The sequence below is a fragment of the Cupressus sempervirens genome, chromosome 7 (genome assembly GCF_028749045.1).
Source record: "Cupressus sempervirens isolate cs-2001-9-10 chromosome 7, ASM2874904v1, whole genome shotgun sequence".
In the NCBI taxonomy this organism is placed as follows: domain Eukaryota; kingdom Viridiplantae; phylum Streptophyta; class Pinopsida; order Cupressales; family Cupressaceae; genus Cupressus; species Cupressus sempervirens.
In genome coordinates this window covers 538,578,451-538,596,284 of record NC_143124.1, presented here as the reverse complement: position 1 = coordinate 538,596,284, position 17,834 = coordinate 538,578,451, and the positions used below count along the sequence as shown (strand labels likewise).

The window sequence follows — 17,834 nt, the reverse complement described above, 5'->3', positions numbered from 1 at the left end:
TCCACTCAGACACTCGCAACCAACAATGAGTCAGTACCCATCATAATCCAACATATCACATCTTAAATCATATCATCATTCCAGTCAATCAGATATAACAATATGCTTAACTATTTCACAATTAGGAAGTAAATGTATTAACATAATCACATTGGTATTAATATACAAACATTTAAGAAAACATTTTATGGTAACATCATCCTAACATAAACAAAGTCATACATTTCGACTTAAAATAAATCATATAATCTTAGATATAATTTAAGATGTTAAACTTCATTTATCTTAAAACAAAACAAGGTTAAAAACTAACTTTGATCAAGTCAACATTTGGCCACATAAGCAAGAAAAAGGTTTCGGCATACAAAAATGAGAAAAAGGTTTCGGCATACAGACAAGCTTTTCATGTCAGTGCACGGATTGTGTGTCTCAGTGAACGGCTAATTGCATATCGACATGTTTTCCTCCTCCTTTATTTTAAACTACCGACGTACAAGGAGATCTTTAAGAGATATGTGTTGAGTCTGGATTTCGCCTTCTTGAAAAGATGTTTGACATGTACATGATAAGGACGTCTTGGAAAAGTTTAACTCGCCAATTAGACAAAGACACTTTTTGTTTTTACTTTGAAGGTTTGTTTTCATGTTTTGGCCACGAGGAAGTAGAGAGATTTTGACTGATTCGATGATCGCTGTTTTAAGTTTTGTTTAATTCTGCGTCATGTGCTTCTATCTCGAAATACAAATCAAATTTACACACACCCATCTGTTTTTTATATTAAAAATCCAAATTAATTTTCACTAGTTTTAGAACTCAATTATTTCGGAAGAGTATATTGCATTTAATGTTAGAAACAGAATGTTTTTTGACCTTTATTATTGTCTCCACGTCGATTAACTTCATGGGAAAAGTTTTTAACCATTCAAATTTAAAAATTGCAAAGAAAAGCTTCATGAGAGAATGCAAAACACTGGGGCAAGTCTTACACTAGAATCTGGTAAAGATATTAACTTTGCTTCCCGTTTTTGTTAATGGCCTATTGTACTCTTCACTAGCCATAGTTTTATTGTGTACCAGAAGATGGCATATTTTGCCAGGCAACATTGCAGCCTGTCTCTTCCCACAAAACCTACGGTAATGACACATCACTCTCCTACACACCCATTCTTGGTAGGTCAAAACATGCTCACTACCAAAAGTTAACACCTAGACTGAACCAATCGGATACCTAATTATTTTTTTAACTAAAACTCAATAGCCTAGACGTACCTTCAGTGGCAAACATCAACGATGAAATTACTTTTGGTAGCCGGCCCCTCAATTAATGTCTGACACTGACATGCTCATCATAAGATTCTTCTTACATTGCCCATAAATCTCGTCCCAGCTTAATTATATCTATTTCAGATCGGATGTTATTTCAAATTCTTCTTCAGCAAACATTTGGGAGTCTCCTGTTGTGGGTTCAGCAGTCATCCGGGTACTTGATTTCTTATATATCTCTAATTTTTATTAATAATCTCAGTAGATTGTGTTGGTACTTATTTTCTTACATATCCTTATTTCTTTTTATATATCTCAGTTAGAAGTATCTGCAAAATAAGCCCGAAAGAATGTTTACTCTGCCCATAGAGGTTGTAATTTTAAGTGAAACTAGATGGCAGGTCCAGAATTTTGAGAAATAAATAGTGTCTATATATAATATTTTTCCAAGACCAGGCCAAAGTAGGAAGCTAACATTAGCTGTCCTGCAAGTTTCTCATCCATGGCCGTTTTCTCCCATTAGCCATCTCTCTCTTTAGCCGATAGGCTTATAATCTGGCAAATCTCACCTGGAATTTCAGTGTGACAAAAAAATATGACAAATGTCCATTACTATTACAACTGTTCAGCACTAATATGTACAAAAGATTCAAAATTTAAAACATATTAAAATTTATATCAATTTGAGTATGAAGACATTGCGTACACCACAGTTCAGTGCTTGCAACAATTAAACATTTGAAGCTCCTCATCTCTTTTTAGAATTACAACCAAGAAGAGCATCCGTACTTTTGCAACTAAAAGTATTTCTAAAGAATCCATCTTGTGATTGTAGTTTCTACAGATAACAATTGCTTCTTCATGAGCCTTTTGTTGCCAATCCTGGTTGAGTGCCAATAGGAATATTGTCAATGATATGAGAACACACGTTGTTTCTCTTCCTCCCAAGAAGAATACTCTGCACTTGTTCATTATTTTCTTTTGTATGTCACTAAAATTATTGTCATTTGAAGAAACATTCTCTACTTTGAGAGTATCAACCTAAGAAGATTTTCAATACATGATTTGCTCTTTTTTTCCCTCTGTAATCTTCATGTTTTTTTTTTTTCAATCTTCTACTCCATTTCCAAAGCTCCCAGATTTGAGGGTATGAGGATATATCTATTTGAAGAAAAAAATGAATGTGAACCGGAAAAAGTCTAGTCTTTGCAATGATCAAAAGTAAAAATAAAAAACAAAATCTGAAATTTCCTTTCGAAAATGAATCTATTCGTTGATCATATCGTACCTGGAACCTGGCAGCTACATATATAGAATAATGCAGTTCATTAACTCCTCTTATCTCCTCATATCTTCAAATATTTCATTTCCATCTTTTTAAAGTCCATTCCCAATCCGGTCCTCATTAAAATTTCTGCTGCAAGTCTGTCCATGAAATAATTAGCTGTAGTTCCAAAGGTCTCTGCAACTTTCTTCATAATCATATTCCATTTCATTACCAATTGATATGTAAACATCGACATGATGTCACCAGAAACCTAAACATCGACATGATGTCACCAGAAACCTGCAGCACAACATTTCGTGTGAATAGTAACCTAAGATTTAAAAACCAACAAAAACAAATTTACAAACAATGTCGAGAAAGGTATCACATGCAAAATTATATATGAAAGCAACGAGAATGGAGGAAGGAAGTGATCACATTAGGTTTCTCTATATGAAAAGCATGCACCATGATGCTGTACTGGTCAGACCACTTTTGACCATTAGTGGTGAAAAGTCAGTCAACTTTCAATCCGTGGCTTTTTAGAGCTCTGCAACGAAATTTGTGAAAAATGTAGGAAATAATTTAGCGTCCGTTTGGACTGTGGGAATAGAAATATTGGAATATTTATTTTCGAATAGAAAATGAGGTTATGTATTCCTATTCTTGTTTGGTTTACACAGAATTTGATCACTCAAAAAATTATGTTTTCTAAAATATTAAAAAATTAGAATAGGAATACGTATTCCTAGCAAATCCTCATTTTTGGGCCAAAATTGGAATACTGATTCCAATTTAATTCCTGTTCTAATTCCAATTTGATGCATCCAAACAGCGAATTCAAAATTTTAAAAATATATAAATGCCTATTCCACTTATATTCCCATTGCCAAACGGACCATTAGAGACAAAATCCATGAGCTATTTCCAGTAAATCGAGGAAGCCAAGAGCAATGAGAGCGGAGTATGAGGTCGAACTTAATGCCGAAAGGGAAACAGTTAGCTTGATTAGTATAAAAGCCTAACTAGTGAAAGATAAGATTTGTAAAGTATGGAGTAGAATGATCATTTATAATGAATTCCTTCCCACAACAAAATGTTATTATTAATTAATATAGTCAAATTTCCTTTAAAATATCTACAATCATGATTGACATCCCTTTAAAAGAAGAATAAATGTTTCGTTTCTCATGGGGCAGGTAACTCTCTTCCAAGGATTCACATGTTCGCACGCATACTTGTTTGTATTGCTTACACATCTGTTCACATGATGGGTGGGCCGACGAGGTAAAACGCTAACGGTGAAACGTCAATATTGTAAGCCTAACCTCACTATGGCTTCAGAAATACAGGCCCTGCCTTGTAATATGATGCTGGTTGAGAGAAGCTACTCTTCTCCTCCAGGCTGGCGTTTAGCAACTTTTCAGGAAGCAACTCATAATCTTGACATGATCAAGCAGCAGGGTCTTCTCAAGGAATTCCAAAGAGCCCGTCTTCTCGACGGCTGGATAAGCGGGCCATCTGATAATTTCCAGATGGGAGATCACTTTAGAAGCTGTTTGGGATACATGCTTCTCATACAACTCAAGCAGCCAATACGCTATACTTCCGGTATATTCTTTTGTTTACATATCTTATTATATACTGTTGTTTACACATCTTACACTATACATTTGCTCTAAACCAGCGTTACAAAATATTGTTCAGATAATGTGAGGAGCAGATATGAAGATGTTCCCCTCGGCCAGAAAGGAAGAGAGGTGGCATTGCTTTTGTGTTCTGAAGACTGGAATTTTGAAGTTGTGTACTGGCAGCTCAACTTTTGGGAAAAAAGAGATCCTTTCAACCCACTAGATGTCAGAGAGGGAAACATACCTTTTAGCAATAGAGGGAAATTTGAGGAGATGAACAGATTGATATGTCACATGGGCAGAATACTGGGTGAAGAACGACTTCCCAGTGACAAAGCGATGAGGAGTAATTTTTCTGTTGAGTCAATTAAACAAGTGATGGTTAACATGGGAGATTCCTGTTGGTACAAGTTCAGTGAGGAGCATAAGAAGATCCTTGGACAAACCTTTCGTGAGCAGATAGATAGTCACAGCAGACATGTAAGTGAAGGTGAGGAATATTCAAAAGTGAATTGGTTTCAAGAATTCGCCTCTCAAGAAGACACATCGGATACCATCTGGAACTTTTTGTGGTACATCGTCTCCTCCAATACTCTATCAGCAATGGTACCATATAGAATTCTGCCTTCAGCGTTGGAAGAATGGAAGAATGAAGGGCGTCAGACGAGAAGCCAAGGGGATTTCTTTATCTCGATTGCCATACTCTTTCATCTCTCCGAATGTGTCTACACGGAGTTGCAGAGGAGTTTGAGGGAGGCATGCAAGGATGCAACAGGTGACGATCGGCAACGTTTCTGCAGCGATATGCTGAAGAAAACACTCTTCTCCTGCTACGGACATGCTGGAAACTACGACGTTCTCAATAAGATTTTAGTCTTTGCAGTACGTTTTGGTGTTGACATGGTGGTGAAGAAGGTGTTAGAGTGGGGCGCACAGCCACAAGCGAACCTTGGCCCAGACCAACAGAATATGGCTCTGTATTATGCTATTATGAGCAATGATACTGAAATTGTGAGGAGTCTTTTCGACAAATGTGATTCAAAAGAGCAGTTCGCCAATGCAGCAAACGAAGACGGAATGACTGCTCTTCATTGGGCGTTTACTCGATATAAGGCCGACCCAAGGATGTGTAAAATGATTGTTGAATGCGGGGGACGTTTGGATATTTCAGACAACAGAGGCCGCATCCCCCTCCACTATGCAGTCGACACAGAGAATGAAGAGATTGTCGATATGCTGATTGGGGAAGACGACAGTGATTTCAATGAAAAGAGAACGGAGATGATTACTTGGAAAGACAAAGATGGGGTGAGTCCTCTGGATATGGCTATCAAGAATAATAACATAAAGCTGATGATAAAGCTATTGTCGGTTTCGGAACAAGCTCCAGAAGCATGCACTGATAAGGTTGATTCTGGGAAGCTTCTGCGTGAGTTTGCCTCTCAAGGCAATATCGAAGTTGTTAAAAGACTTTTGGACAGCGGAGCAGATCCACTTGCCTGCGACAAGCAGGACCGAACAGCTTTGCATCATGCCTCCATGTCTCCAGATGATTACAGAGCATGTAAGTTGATAGACTTAATGCTCAGCAAGTGTAAGAGCGAGGAGGAGAAGAAGAAATGGGTCAGCAAACAAGATGAAATGGGTAAAACGGCTCTCCACGCTGCAGCTATGAAAGGACATCGAGACCTCTGCATCTCCCTTGCCTGCATAGATTATAGCAATATTCTACAAATAAGAGATAGAGATGGGCGAACACCACTTTTCGAAGCAGTTAAAGGAGGCCACTACAGTCTCGCCATTGCGCTAGATCTTGGCAGTGATGATGACATTGTTGACCGCAGCGGGCAGACACTACTGCACGTGGCAGCTTCAGAGGGAAGCATGCGTATAGCTGATAGCCTCCTTGTTAAAAATAATGTTTATTATAGTAGCTGGGCATTTAATGCACAGTCCAGAACTTTCTACTTGCTTCTTGGAGCCTCTCTCTTTGTGCAAAATTTGAATTTAAAATTATGTAGAAATCTCTAGAGTGCTTCCTTTCTTGAAGCTTCTCAAGAACCCTCTAGAAATATGTATGAGCTCTATAAATAGAGCATTCCTCTCAGCTGTAATAACAAGAAGAAACTTTATAGCTCTTTGATATATTTGAGTTTTGCTGCTCTGTTTTTAAGCTCTGTTTTATGCTCTGTTTTTTATTCTTTGTGCTGCTGTTTTAATTCATCATGGTATCAGAGCATTTTCAGTTCTTTGGGCTGTGAATATATGATGTTTTTTGGAATGAATATATGTGTTTTTTCTTGTGTGAATCTTTACATTTGCAGGCTGTAACTAAGGAGTGAACAGCAGTTTGGTTTGGGACAAAAAAACTACATCAAAGGAAGGATATTGCAGCAAAAGAAAAGTTTTTTTTCTTCAACAAATTGGTGAGACTTTTTCAGTTTCAAGCTTGGGTGTTCAAGTTCTTAAATATCTTTCATTCTCATCCAAAAAAAAAAAAAGGGAGAGAATTTAACAATGGAATCACTTGGTGTGACTTTGCCTACAGTTAAATTAAATGGAAAAAATTATTATGATTGGGTATCTCATGTTGAAATCACTCTAACCCTTCAAAATTGTTATGATATTGTGACTGGTAGTGAACAAAGGCCTACGAATCCAGGAAATGATCAAGATAATTGGGATAAAAGGGACAAGAGGGCAGCAGCACTAATCAAGCTTACACTTTCAGAAGAAGTTTTTCCAGAAGTTCGTAATGAGAGAAGTGGAGTCAAAGTTTGGGAGATTTTGAAAGATTTATATCAAAATTCAGGTGATGTATGGATCTTATCTCTCACAACTGAATTATACAATTTGAAATTATCAAGCTCACAAGAGATAGTCCCACATTTAAGTAAGTTAAAGGAAAAGAAAAATGAGCTTGCTTCTCTTGGAAAAGATATAGATGATAAAGATTTTGTGCAAATTATATTACAAAGTCTTCCAGGATCTTATCAATCATTTATAAGGGGTTTAGATACTGCAGATAAATTAAAAAGTATTAAATCAGAAGAATTGTGTGCTAAGTTGGTTCAAGAAGAGAAAAGACAAGTTAAAGAAAAAGAATCATTTGATGGTGAATCTCAAGCATTTGTAATGAAAGGAAAACAATATTATAAGAAGTCACAAGAAAATGAATCTAAAGAAAGAAATTGGAAGAATGAAAATAAGAGTATTTCATATATAGATCATAATAGAAGTAAATGGAAATGTCATTATTGTGGTAAAGTGGGTCATAAGGCAAATGAATGTTTCAAGAAGAAAAGAGATGTAGAAAAGAAAGTAAATAATTATCCAAAATTAGGAGATTCTAAAAGAAATGCATTTTGTGTTGCACTTAAAGAAAATAATACTTTCAAAGAAGATTGGGTTATTGATTCTGGTGCTACACAACACATGTCTCATAATGAGAATCAATTTGAATCAATAAGTGAAAATAATGTAGAGAAAATATATTTGGGGGATAATAGTGCTTTAGAAGTTAAAGGGACTGGTAATGTCATAATTGATAATGGTTTGTTCAAAAATGTGAAATTAGTCCCTGAATTAAAAACAAATCTGCTTTCAGTATCTCAAATTGCAAGTCAAGGACATAAAATAAAATTCTACAATGATAAGTGCTTAATCAAGGATGTCAATGATAATTATAGAGTCATTGCAATTGGTAAAATGGAGAATGGTTTATATAAATTTCAAGAATTTACTTCTAAATATGGAGATAAACATATGTGTGCTATTGCTCAATATGATGATATGAGCAGGTTATGGCATGAGCGTTTGGGGCACATCAATTTTCAAAGTCTCAAGCTTATGGAGAAATTACAAATGGTGCATGGGCTGCCAAAGATATCATTAAACCCTAAGGTGTGTGAAGGATGTGCAATGGGAAAACAACATGTGGAAAGTTTTCCTCAAGGTAAATCATGGAGAGCAAAAACTCCTCTACATTTAGTCCATAGTGATGTAATGGGTCCTTTCAAAACATCATCAATTGGAGGATCAAGGTATGCCCTCACTTTTATAGATGATTATAGTAGAAGAATTTGGGTGTATTTTCTACAAAAGAAAGATGAAGTGTTTCAAAAGTTTAAAGAGTTTAAAGCTTTGACTGAAAAACAAAGTGGAAAGTACTTAAAGATACTAAGAACTGATAGAGGGACTGAATACATGAATAAAGCTCTTTTAGATTTTTGTAAAGAACATGGCATTAAAAAGGAATCAACTATCTCTTATTCACCCCAACAAAATGGTGTTGCTGAAAGGAAAAATAGAACTATAATAGAAATGGCTAGGTGCATGCTTCATTCTAGAAATCTAGAAGCTAAATTTTGGGCTGAAGCAGTTCATACTGCCGTATATATCTTGAATAGAACACCTACTAAGGCAGTTTTGAACATAACACCAGAAGAGGCATGGAGTGGAAGAAAGCCTACAGTATCTCATTTTAGAATTTTTGGTTGTAAAGCATATGCTCACATTCCTGATGAAAGGAGGAGCAAACTTGAAAGGAAAAGCGAGAAGTGCACAATGGTTGGATATAGTGAGGAATCGAAAGGATATAGGTTATACAATCCTAGAACTAATGAAATCTATATTAAAAGAAATGTATGGTTTGATGAAGATGTTAAGAATGATAATTCTCCAACATTATCTTTCTTTCCAATTTTGATTGATGAAGAAAATTCTACTTCTACCAATAGTCAAAGTCAAGGTGTGCAAACCACTACATGGGATGAGACTCAAGAAAGTGATAATGAAAATCCAAAGAAATTTAGAAGCATCAAAGAAATTTATCAAGAATGTCCTAGATATATATTTGCTAACTATGCTCTTATGACTAAGGTGATGCAGGTTGACACTCCAAACACATATGAAGAAGCAAAAGGAAAAGAAGAATGGGAAGCAGCTATGCAAGAAGAATACAATTCTTTGATGAAGAATGGAACATGGGAACTAACAACACTTCCAGAAGGCAAAAATGTGGTTGGTTGCAAGTGGACCTATAGAACCAAATTCACATCAGATGGAGCTATTGAAAAATACAAAGCAAGGTTAGTGGCTAAAGGTTTCTCACAAGAAGAAGGTATAGACTATACTGAAACCTTTGCTCCAGTAGCTAAGATGACTTCCATTCGTACAATAGTTGCTTTAGCTGCAAAGTTTGGTTGGAAAATTTTTCAAATGGATGTAAAAAGTGCATTTTTGCATGGTGACTTAAAAGAAGAAATTTATATGCAACAACCACCAGGATTTATTAAGTATGGAGAAGAGAATTTGGTGTGTAGATTAAGAAAATCACTCTATGGTCTCAAACAAGCACCAAGGGAATGGTACTCAAAAATTAATAAGTACTTCCTAGAAGTTGGATTTAAAAGAAGTAATGCTGATCCAGATGTGTATGTAAAATATTGTGATAATAAGGTTGTTATCATTGTATTGTATGTGGATGACTTGATTATTACAGGAAATCACGCACATGATATTGAGATAACTAAAAATCAACTCAAACAAGCTTTCGAAATAACTGATTTAGGACTAATGCACTATTTTTTGGGTATGCAAGTATGGCAAGAAGAAGGAAGAATCATGCTCTCTCAAACTAAATATGCTCTTGATGTACTTAAAAAATTCAATATGAGTGATTGTAAACCATGTAATACACCATGTGAAATAGGAGTAAAGTTAGGTGCTAACTCTACTCAAAAGAAAGTGGATGGAAAATTATATAGGCAGCTTGTTGGAAATCTTTTGTATCTTACTATAACTAGACCAGATATTGCATATGTAGTTGGTATTGTATCAAGATACATGGCAGATCCACACATTGAACACTGGAAAGCAGCTAAAAGAATATTAAGATATATTAAGGGTACTTACCAGCTTGGCATTGAATACAAATATGGAGGAGAACCTACTTTAGTTGGATATACAGATTCTGATTATGCAGGTGACATTGATGATAGAAAGTCAACTTCAGGATATATCTTTCATCTTGGATCAGGACCGATTTCGTGGAGTAGCAAGAAGCAATCAACAGTGTCACTCTCATCTACAGAAGCTGAATATATTGGTTTATCAAAGGCATCTCAAGAAGCATTATGGCTTAGGAGGTTACTTGAAGAATTGCATCATCCACAAGACTCTCCAACAACAATATTTTGTGATAATCAAAGTACTATCAAGCTAGCAAAAAATCCAGTATATCATGCAAGGTCCAAGCATATAGAAGTGCATCATCATTTTGTTCGAGATCTAATTGAAAGACAAGAGGTGGAGCTTCAATTTTGCGGAACAGAAGATCAACTTGCTGATATATTTACAAAAGCATTGTCTATTGTAAAATCTACGAAATTTAGAAATCTATTGCAGCTCAAAGATGTTCCCACTCTCTCCAAATAAACATTATGGGGGGGTGTTAAAAATAATGTTTATTATAGTAGCTGGGCATTTAATGCACAGTCCAGAACTTTCTACTTGCTTCTTGGAGCCTCTCTCTTTGTGCAAAATTTGAATTTAAAATTATGTAGAAATCTCTAGAGTGCTTCCTTTCTTGAAGCTTCTCAAGAACCCTCTAGAAATATGTATGAGCTCTATAAATAGAGCATTCCTCTCAGCTGTAATAACAAGAAGAAACTTTATAGCTCTTTGATATATTTGAGTTTTGCTGCTCTGTTTTTAAGCTCTGTTTTATGCTCTGTTTTTTATTCTTTGTGCTGCTGTTTTAATTCATCACTCCTTCACTCATCATACAATCGAAAAGAGTATGTGAGGAAAACAGATGTGTTTGGACAGACGGCGCTTCATAAGGCCGCAAAAGGGGGACACGCGGATGTCATTAAAGTTTTGTTGCACTGGGGAGCTCATCCTCTCCTCGAAAGAGATTGTGATGGCCGAACCGTTTTCCACTACTTAGCGCAATCAAAATTAACTGGAGAGGATGGAAAAGAAGTTGCAGATCTGATGTTAAAGAAGTGTGGATCCGACGAAAAGAAAATGCTTTTGCTGTGGGCCTCCGCTGCAGGGTTAGGCACTGCAGACCAATGTTTAGTGGACTCTCCTCTCAAGAACTTTCTTTTAGAACAAAAGAAAGATTTCACTAAAAAGTTAGGGAAGGAAAACAATTTGTTAAAGACAGCTGCTTGTCTGGGTGATATTGACCTCACGAAAGAATTGCTTACCAGGGGTGCTCAAATCGGGGACATTGACGATCAGCAGTGGATAAGCAGTTTAAGCCCCGGGGAAAAACATAATGTTGCCACAGGTATGTTGCTGGAGATAATGCGCGTCTCACCCTCATGCACATCATTACGAGATCCTGATTCAATATCGCTTGTATTTCACCATGTGCAGTTTTACTTAACAATTAGTTTGCATGTGTTAAGATTTATTACATTAATTAGGTATAAATAAATAAATAAGTTAGATATATAGTTGTCCGGAAGTAGATTTTGTAGGGAAAATGAAGTTATATAAAATTGTTCATATATCAATGTGAAATAATTCAGTATCAATTCAATATCAAGTCTCTATGTATCCAGAAAATATGAGTCAATAAAAACAGTCATTTTATATTTTAGCTCTTTCAACATGTAGTTGATTCTTAGATGCACTCACTGATTTTGGATGTCAAATTTGCGAAGGAAAGCATTTCAGTTTACTGTCTATATTTGAACAACCCCATAATGAAAATGAAGAACAGGGCAAAGACCTTACTAGTGAGACATCGTCTAATCCTTCCATTTGATTGAATAAAAGAGCCCGTTGTGTGTTAACAAATTCTTCTTATTTGTGTTTATTCTCAGTATTTCTTTGCTCTAGCTATATTTCTAAATCTACAATGTATTCCGTTAAACTTCAACATTTCTTTACAGCTATATATAATTAGCTATTTGAAGTCTGATATTATATTATTATCCCGCGCCTACTTGTTTGCAGTTTCGAAGCAACTAGAAAGCATTGCAGAACAGGGAAATGATCTGCCAACAACTTCCGACAATCTTGGTAAGATATACTGAAATTATCTGGTTTTCTTTTCTAAAATAAAATGAATTTTTAAACATTTGTTTAACATGGTTATTCAAAGTGTTTAATTAATAATTTTTACAGGAAGAAGCGATTTTGCACATGGCCTTGCCGCTTTGCTTTTGAACCCTTATTTAAAACCTCCCATTACAGTGGGCATTTCTGGCAGCTGGGGTATGGGAAAGTCGAGTCTCATGGTACAGGCAAGTATAAAATCATATGCTGAAACACGTCTTCTGCTTGATTATAATTCGAATATGTTTTCATTAAGGTATAGTTGGCTTCCATTGAATGCAGACAGAGGGTATTTTGTTGAAGACAGCTGCACAATTGGCATTATTGCCATCTGAACCATCAAATTCTGAAATCTCAAGGTTTCCCGGTTTTAAAAACTTGGAACATACAGAAAAGGGCAGAAACAAATATCACCAAATTGAGAGATGCATACGTTTATTACTCAATGAAAAAACGAAAAAGGTAACTCCTTTCAGATTATGGTGAATAAGATAAAATGTACCAGGGAAAACTAAAACAAGGTAAAACTTAAATTTGTAGAATAATAAAACTGTCTATATTCGATTATTTCTGGTAAAATAATCTCTATTGTGATTGGTAACTAGGAAGGAGACTCACTCCCAAGATTTTTAAATGTCTACGAGGCTAAATATCATCATATATTTAAATCGCTAGCAGCCATGGATAGCAGTAGCATGGTAATTCTCTTAGTTTGAGAAAAGCTTCTGTATTACCTTCTGTTATAATCTGGTGAATCATTTGTCTAACTATTTCCTAACATTTGTTCTCAGTTCCAAGTGAAAGGTCAACAATCACTATCAAAAAATGATCCTTCAACAAAGGGATCGGAGGCTTCGTATATTTCATGTTCTCCGTTGAAAGTAAAAGGTCAAAATTCACAGCCAGAAAATGATCCTCCACAAGAGGGAAGTGTACCTGCTATATTAACCGTCCGATATAACGCTTGGAAATACAGGAACGAATCAGAAGCCTTAGCTGGCATGGCTGTGGAAATAACAAAAGGAATGGAAGGAATAATGACAGATGCCCAATGGTTGAGCACATGTGTGAGAAACACTTGGAGAAAGCAGAAAGAGGCCATCTTGATTGAAATTGTGTTTCCATGCCTGCTCGCGGTTCTATTGGCAGCCTCGTTTACCTGGATCTTATGGCTGCTGCTGGATAGATACGAGGTCAAGGAATCATTGCAGCTAAAATACGCATCTTTCCCTCTGACTGTAGTCATTATGGCATGGGCTCTGGCGAAGAAAGTGATGAGCACAGTAAATCCAGTGAGTGCTCAGTTAATGAATTACATGAAACTTCCAGACCATACAGAAAAGCTTGGTTATCAGGAACGGGTAATCTCTGACATTACTTTCTTAAACGAGGAAATCAGCAAAAAGCCGTATTATCTGTGCACTGCTGCTTCCTACATATGGAATCTCATAACAGGGGCTTGCATTATTTCTATGATATCTTCTAAATACAATGGAAAAAGCATGCCCAGCTGGACACCGAGTGCGAATCTTAGAACAATTGTATTTGTTGACGATCTAGATCGATGCCAGGAATCTATCATTCTCCAGGTAAATTTAGAATAAGTTGAGATTCAATCAAAAATTTTAACTGCCAATGCCATTCGCAATGCTCTGAAAAATAATATTTTTTTATGCTACATAGGTTTTGTCAGCAATTAATCTGGTGTTAGCTGTCTGCGAAATTAGCGTGGTTCTAGGAATGGATAAAGAGTTGATCCAACGGGCAATAATGAAAAGACATGGAGATAAATCCTTAAAAAATAGCAAGTTAGCAGACAAGTATTTACAAAAGATAATACAACTGCCATTAGACCTTCCTGACCCCAGTGAAGAACAATCAAGGAATTTCTTGGATCGACACTTGGGAGTGTTCCAAAAACAAAGTAAGGAAGGCCACTCAGAATCACGGACAGATGATGAAGTCGATTCTGTACCAGAAATAGATAGAGCATACAATGATCTTTTTTCTCCATTGGAACGACCAAATGTATCTATTTGGAAACTTCTTCAAGAATTGACTGGCTCGGTGACTCCCATCTCAGGTAAGAGATGAAATAAAAGATTATATCTTGAACATTTATATTGGAGGTGGCTATCCTTCCTATAAATTGTATTATTGACTAAATTTTAAAAAAATGAAAAATATAATAATTTTTCAAATGTGTTTTTGAAAATCTTTGCATTTGATCTTCACGATCTGTATAAATTCGCTATATTTTCTTAAATCTGAAAAAGATTCATGTTTGACTTTTGTTTGTGTTTGGTGCATTTTGTCTGAAAATTAGTTAGTACCATTTATATCTGACCTGATATATATACTGTTTTGCACTTTATAAAGAAGCCAATAACTCGGCAGAAACAACAGTAGCTCCAGGACAAGCCCAAAATGCTGAAGGAGTTGCCATAGATATTCAGGCAGTAGAGGGAACAAGTACGTCCAAATGGTTTTACAATAATCCGGTAGCATATAAGTTGCTTTATGGTTGTAGGCTCTGCAATTCTACGGAGGATTTGTCTGCTTTGTAACTGATAGACACTCGTTTTTAATTAGGAGAAGGTAGTGGGTCAGCAGAAACAATAGACGTTTCCGTACAAATAATATTAGCTGAAGAAATTCAGGGCGCAGATAGAAGCAACATGATCATAAGTTTCTACAATAGTCTGATTGCAAAGCTACGCGACAGTTTTAATTGTCGACGCTCAACAGAAACACAGCTAGCTAAAGGAATGCAGGCCACCGATGGAACAGGTATGTTTTAACAAGATTCTGTTATCAAGATTGTTTTTTTCACAAATATAATTTTAATCTCCCCAATTCACACACTTTTTAAAATAATAAAGGAAAAGTGGCAAGCAATGAGAACTAATAATAATGCAAAGAGATCATTAACCAAATCAATTTGAAAATTTGCATTCACAATGATTATTTTTTCACCAAAATGTCTTGTACTCATCTAAATGTTTGGCTTACTATTTTTCTCAAGAAATATTATAGAGTTGGAAATACACATTCAAAATGGTGGTTATGTTTACCACACTCTGTCATTCCTCCGAATGCTTGCAGTACAGGATAATTATTGCAATAACACATTGGTACTAAATCTGCTTTGCCTTATTATCATGCGCAGATCAATTGTTGACTCTTTTTGGAATTTAGAGCAAATGAGGCATAAAGGCTAGAAGTTTCAGTGCATCTAGATTATTATTAAAATAGCTTCTACAAATTCCTTAGTTAGAGTCGAATAAAATTCCATATTCTACGATCATGAATATGCTATAAGTAAAGACATGCATTTATGCAGGTGAGCCGAAAGTAATTCCAATAAGGGAGTTGTTGTTCGTAAGATACAGTGAAGGAGAGCGAGATGCATTTGTCCACTTCCAAAGAATGGCTACAGATGTCCGAAGATTGCCTCGAGAGTGGAAGCGTTTGCTCACCTACCATCGACTGGTCTGGAACATCTTCATTATCATGAACAATGAAACAAAGCATTTGGATGGATGGCAAGTCCAGCTGATTACTTGGATATTCATCTGCTGGGAGTTCGAGGATAACATTAATGTTCTTGTACAGGTGTGCATAAGTTTAAAACAGCATTGAATTAGTTAATTATATATAAAAACATTAAAATGGTTCTAATGTAGTTTGTGAGCTTTGCTCGCCATTTTGGCAGAGGTGGAACGAGATTGGTCTTCTTAAAACATATGAAGAAGAATCAGGATCGGGGCCCATTGGACCGTCACTAAGAACAATCGTTGAGCACTGCATAACGAAAGAGAGCTGGACTATGACAAACAATAAAAGTGGAAAGAAATCTGTGAACTCAATTGGAACAGATACAGCTAAATATTCGAAGCATTCTGAAGAGAAAGACCCACCAGCACAGAAATCAGGAGACGTACTCAAAGAGAGGGATGATACGGATTCTAAAAACACAGATGTTCCTGAAAGCAGCGACATAGAGCAGAGGAATTTGAAGACAGGAGTCAATGAAGATGGAGAAAGTTCTGAACGCAGCCGAGTGGCAAGACCAGAGAACATGATCGCAATTGTAGAAGATAAAAATGGTAAGTTAGAGAAATCATTATTAATGGAACTAGATGCCCTCAAGAAAGAAATAAAAGAGGAAATGAAGGAGCAGTTGGACGCTCTTAGGAATGAAATAAAGCAGCTGAAAGAGAAAGATGAATCCCAAGAGGGTGGCAAGAGTGAAAAGAGGGCCGAGGAAAACAAAATGAAGTTACGAAGCTGGCGGAGATTGAAATGGGCACTGAGCAAATATGACGTGTCAATGGCAGGTATACAGGCTTTCCAGAGGTTCAGATTCTACTGTGATGCGGGGCATCTCCCATGGCCTCCACATCGAGAGGAGGAGAATGAAGAATTTTGAAGTTCCCACATGTCAATTAGATGTTGAAAGACTGTTAAAAAAATACAAGGCCACGGCTACATTAATATGCTCGAGATCATCTTGTTTAACACAAATTTTGTGATAAGCTTTAATATAAGCTTAAGCCCTTGAGACGAGATAGACCCTACAACTTGTATTTGTGGTATTCAGGGGAATTTTCAAGCTGAATTATTTTATTAGTTTTATGGGTATCAGAGGTTGGTTTTTTATTTTGTAAGTTATATTTGAAGTGAGATGATATGTATGTATCTAATTTGATGTTTAATTTATTTTACAACACATTAGTAGTTTTAAAATAGAATTTTAAAGTTATTTATATATTTATATTAAATAAATGTAGTAGCATTATGTTTCATTTAGAACTTTTATTTTGATTAAATTTATTTTTCTTTTTCAAAGATAAACTAAATTTAAGTGGCTATTTATCATCATATGATTATTTTTAACTAAATTTAAGTGGTTATATGATTATTTTAAACTAAATTTAAATGGTTATTTATCATCATATTTGTTTTTTCTTTTTTTATCTTCTAAATTGTCTATTTTGAAGATTTTATAATTAATTAAACACAAATGTTTCAATTTTGTTGTTGTTATAAAATAAACGTGATAGGAGCATTCAACAATGGAATGAGTGAACTACACTTCATCAAACATAAACTTAAGATTGTAGATAATTATTTAGTTAATAGATTATTTAGATTTTATCATCTTAATATTGTTTACCAATATTGTTGGGTGAACCCACAATAATGGGTTCCACTTTAGTGGGACGAAGAAATTTGAAAAAGTTGACAAATTTTTGCATTTTTGTTTGCAACACGTTCGCACAAACATTTACCTAGCGCATGTTCGCGCGAACATGTGCTAGGTACATGTTCGCGCAAACATGTAGTGAGCCGATTTCCGGCGCTTAAAAACATTTTTCCCACTTTTCCAACCTCATTTTTACAGCGAGCACTGTTGATTGAGCGTTCGGGCGAATGTGTGGCTTGAGAAACTTCCGTCCATGTCATCTTCATGTTTTCATTCTCCTCTTCATTATCGGGTATGTCAAAATAATATTAATTTAATGTTTTCAACGTTTTTGAAGTATTTTTGTATATTATCAAAGTATATTTTAATGTTTTGAATGCATTTTTTT

The 17,834-nt window shown here is 35.6% G+C and overlaps 2 protein-coding genes across 2 annotated transcripts; both read left to right on the top strand.

Annotated features, from left to right (window-relative positions):
- Positions 1 to 1,400: 1,400 nt before the first annotated feature.
- LOC149547889 (uncharacterized) lies at positions 1,401 to 6,306 on the top strand. Its single transcript, XM_089791938.1, has 3 exons — positions 1,401 to 1,480; positions 3,730 to 4,141; positions 4,238 to 6,306. The coding sequence occupies exons 2-3, from the start codon at positions 3,865 to 3,867 to the stop codon at positions 6,190 to 6,192; spliced, it is 2,232 nt and encodes a 743-aa protein (XP_089648064.1). The 5' UTR covers positions 1,401 to 1,480; positions 3,730 to 3,864; the 3' UTR covers positions 6,193 to 6,306.
- Positions 6,307 to 10,938: 4,632 nt separating this feature from the next.
- On the top strand, positions 10,939 to 16,899 carry LOC149547888 (uncharacterized). Its single transcript, XM_089791937.1, has 11 exons — positions 10,939 to 11,461; positions 12,136 to 12,201; positions 12,307 to 12,425; positions 12,520 to 12,699; positions 12,843 to 12,935; positions 13,029 to 13,826; positions 13,921 to 14,320; positions 14,617 to 14,709; positions 14,830 to 15,027; positions 15,581 to 15,852; positions 15,953 to 16,899. Exons 1-11 carry the CDS (start codon positions 11,161 to 11,163, stop codon positions 16,667 to 16,669), a joined length of 3,237 nt encoding a protein of 1,078 aa, XP_089648063.1. The 5' UTR covers positions 10,939 to 11,160; the 3' UTR covers positions 16,670 to 16,899.
- The last annotated feature ends 935 nt before the right edge of the window (positions 16,900 to 17,834 follow it).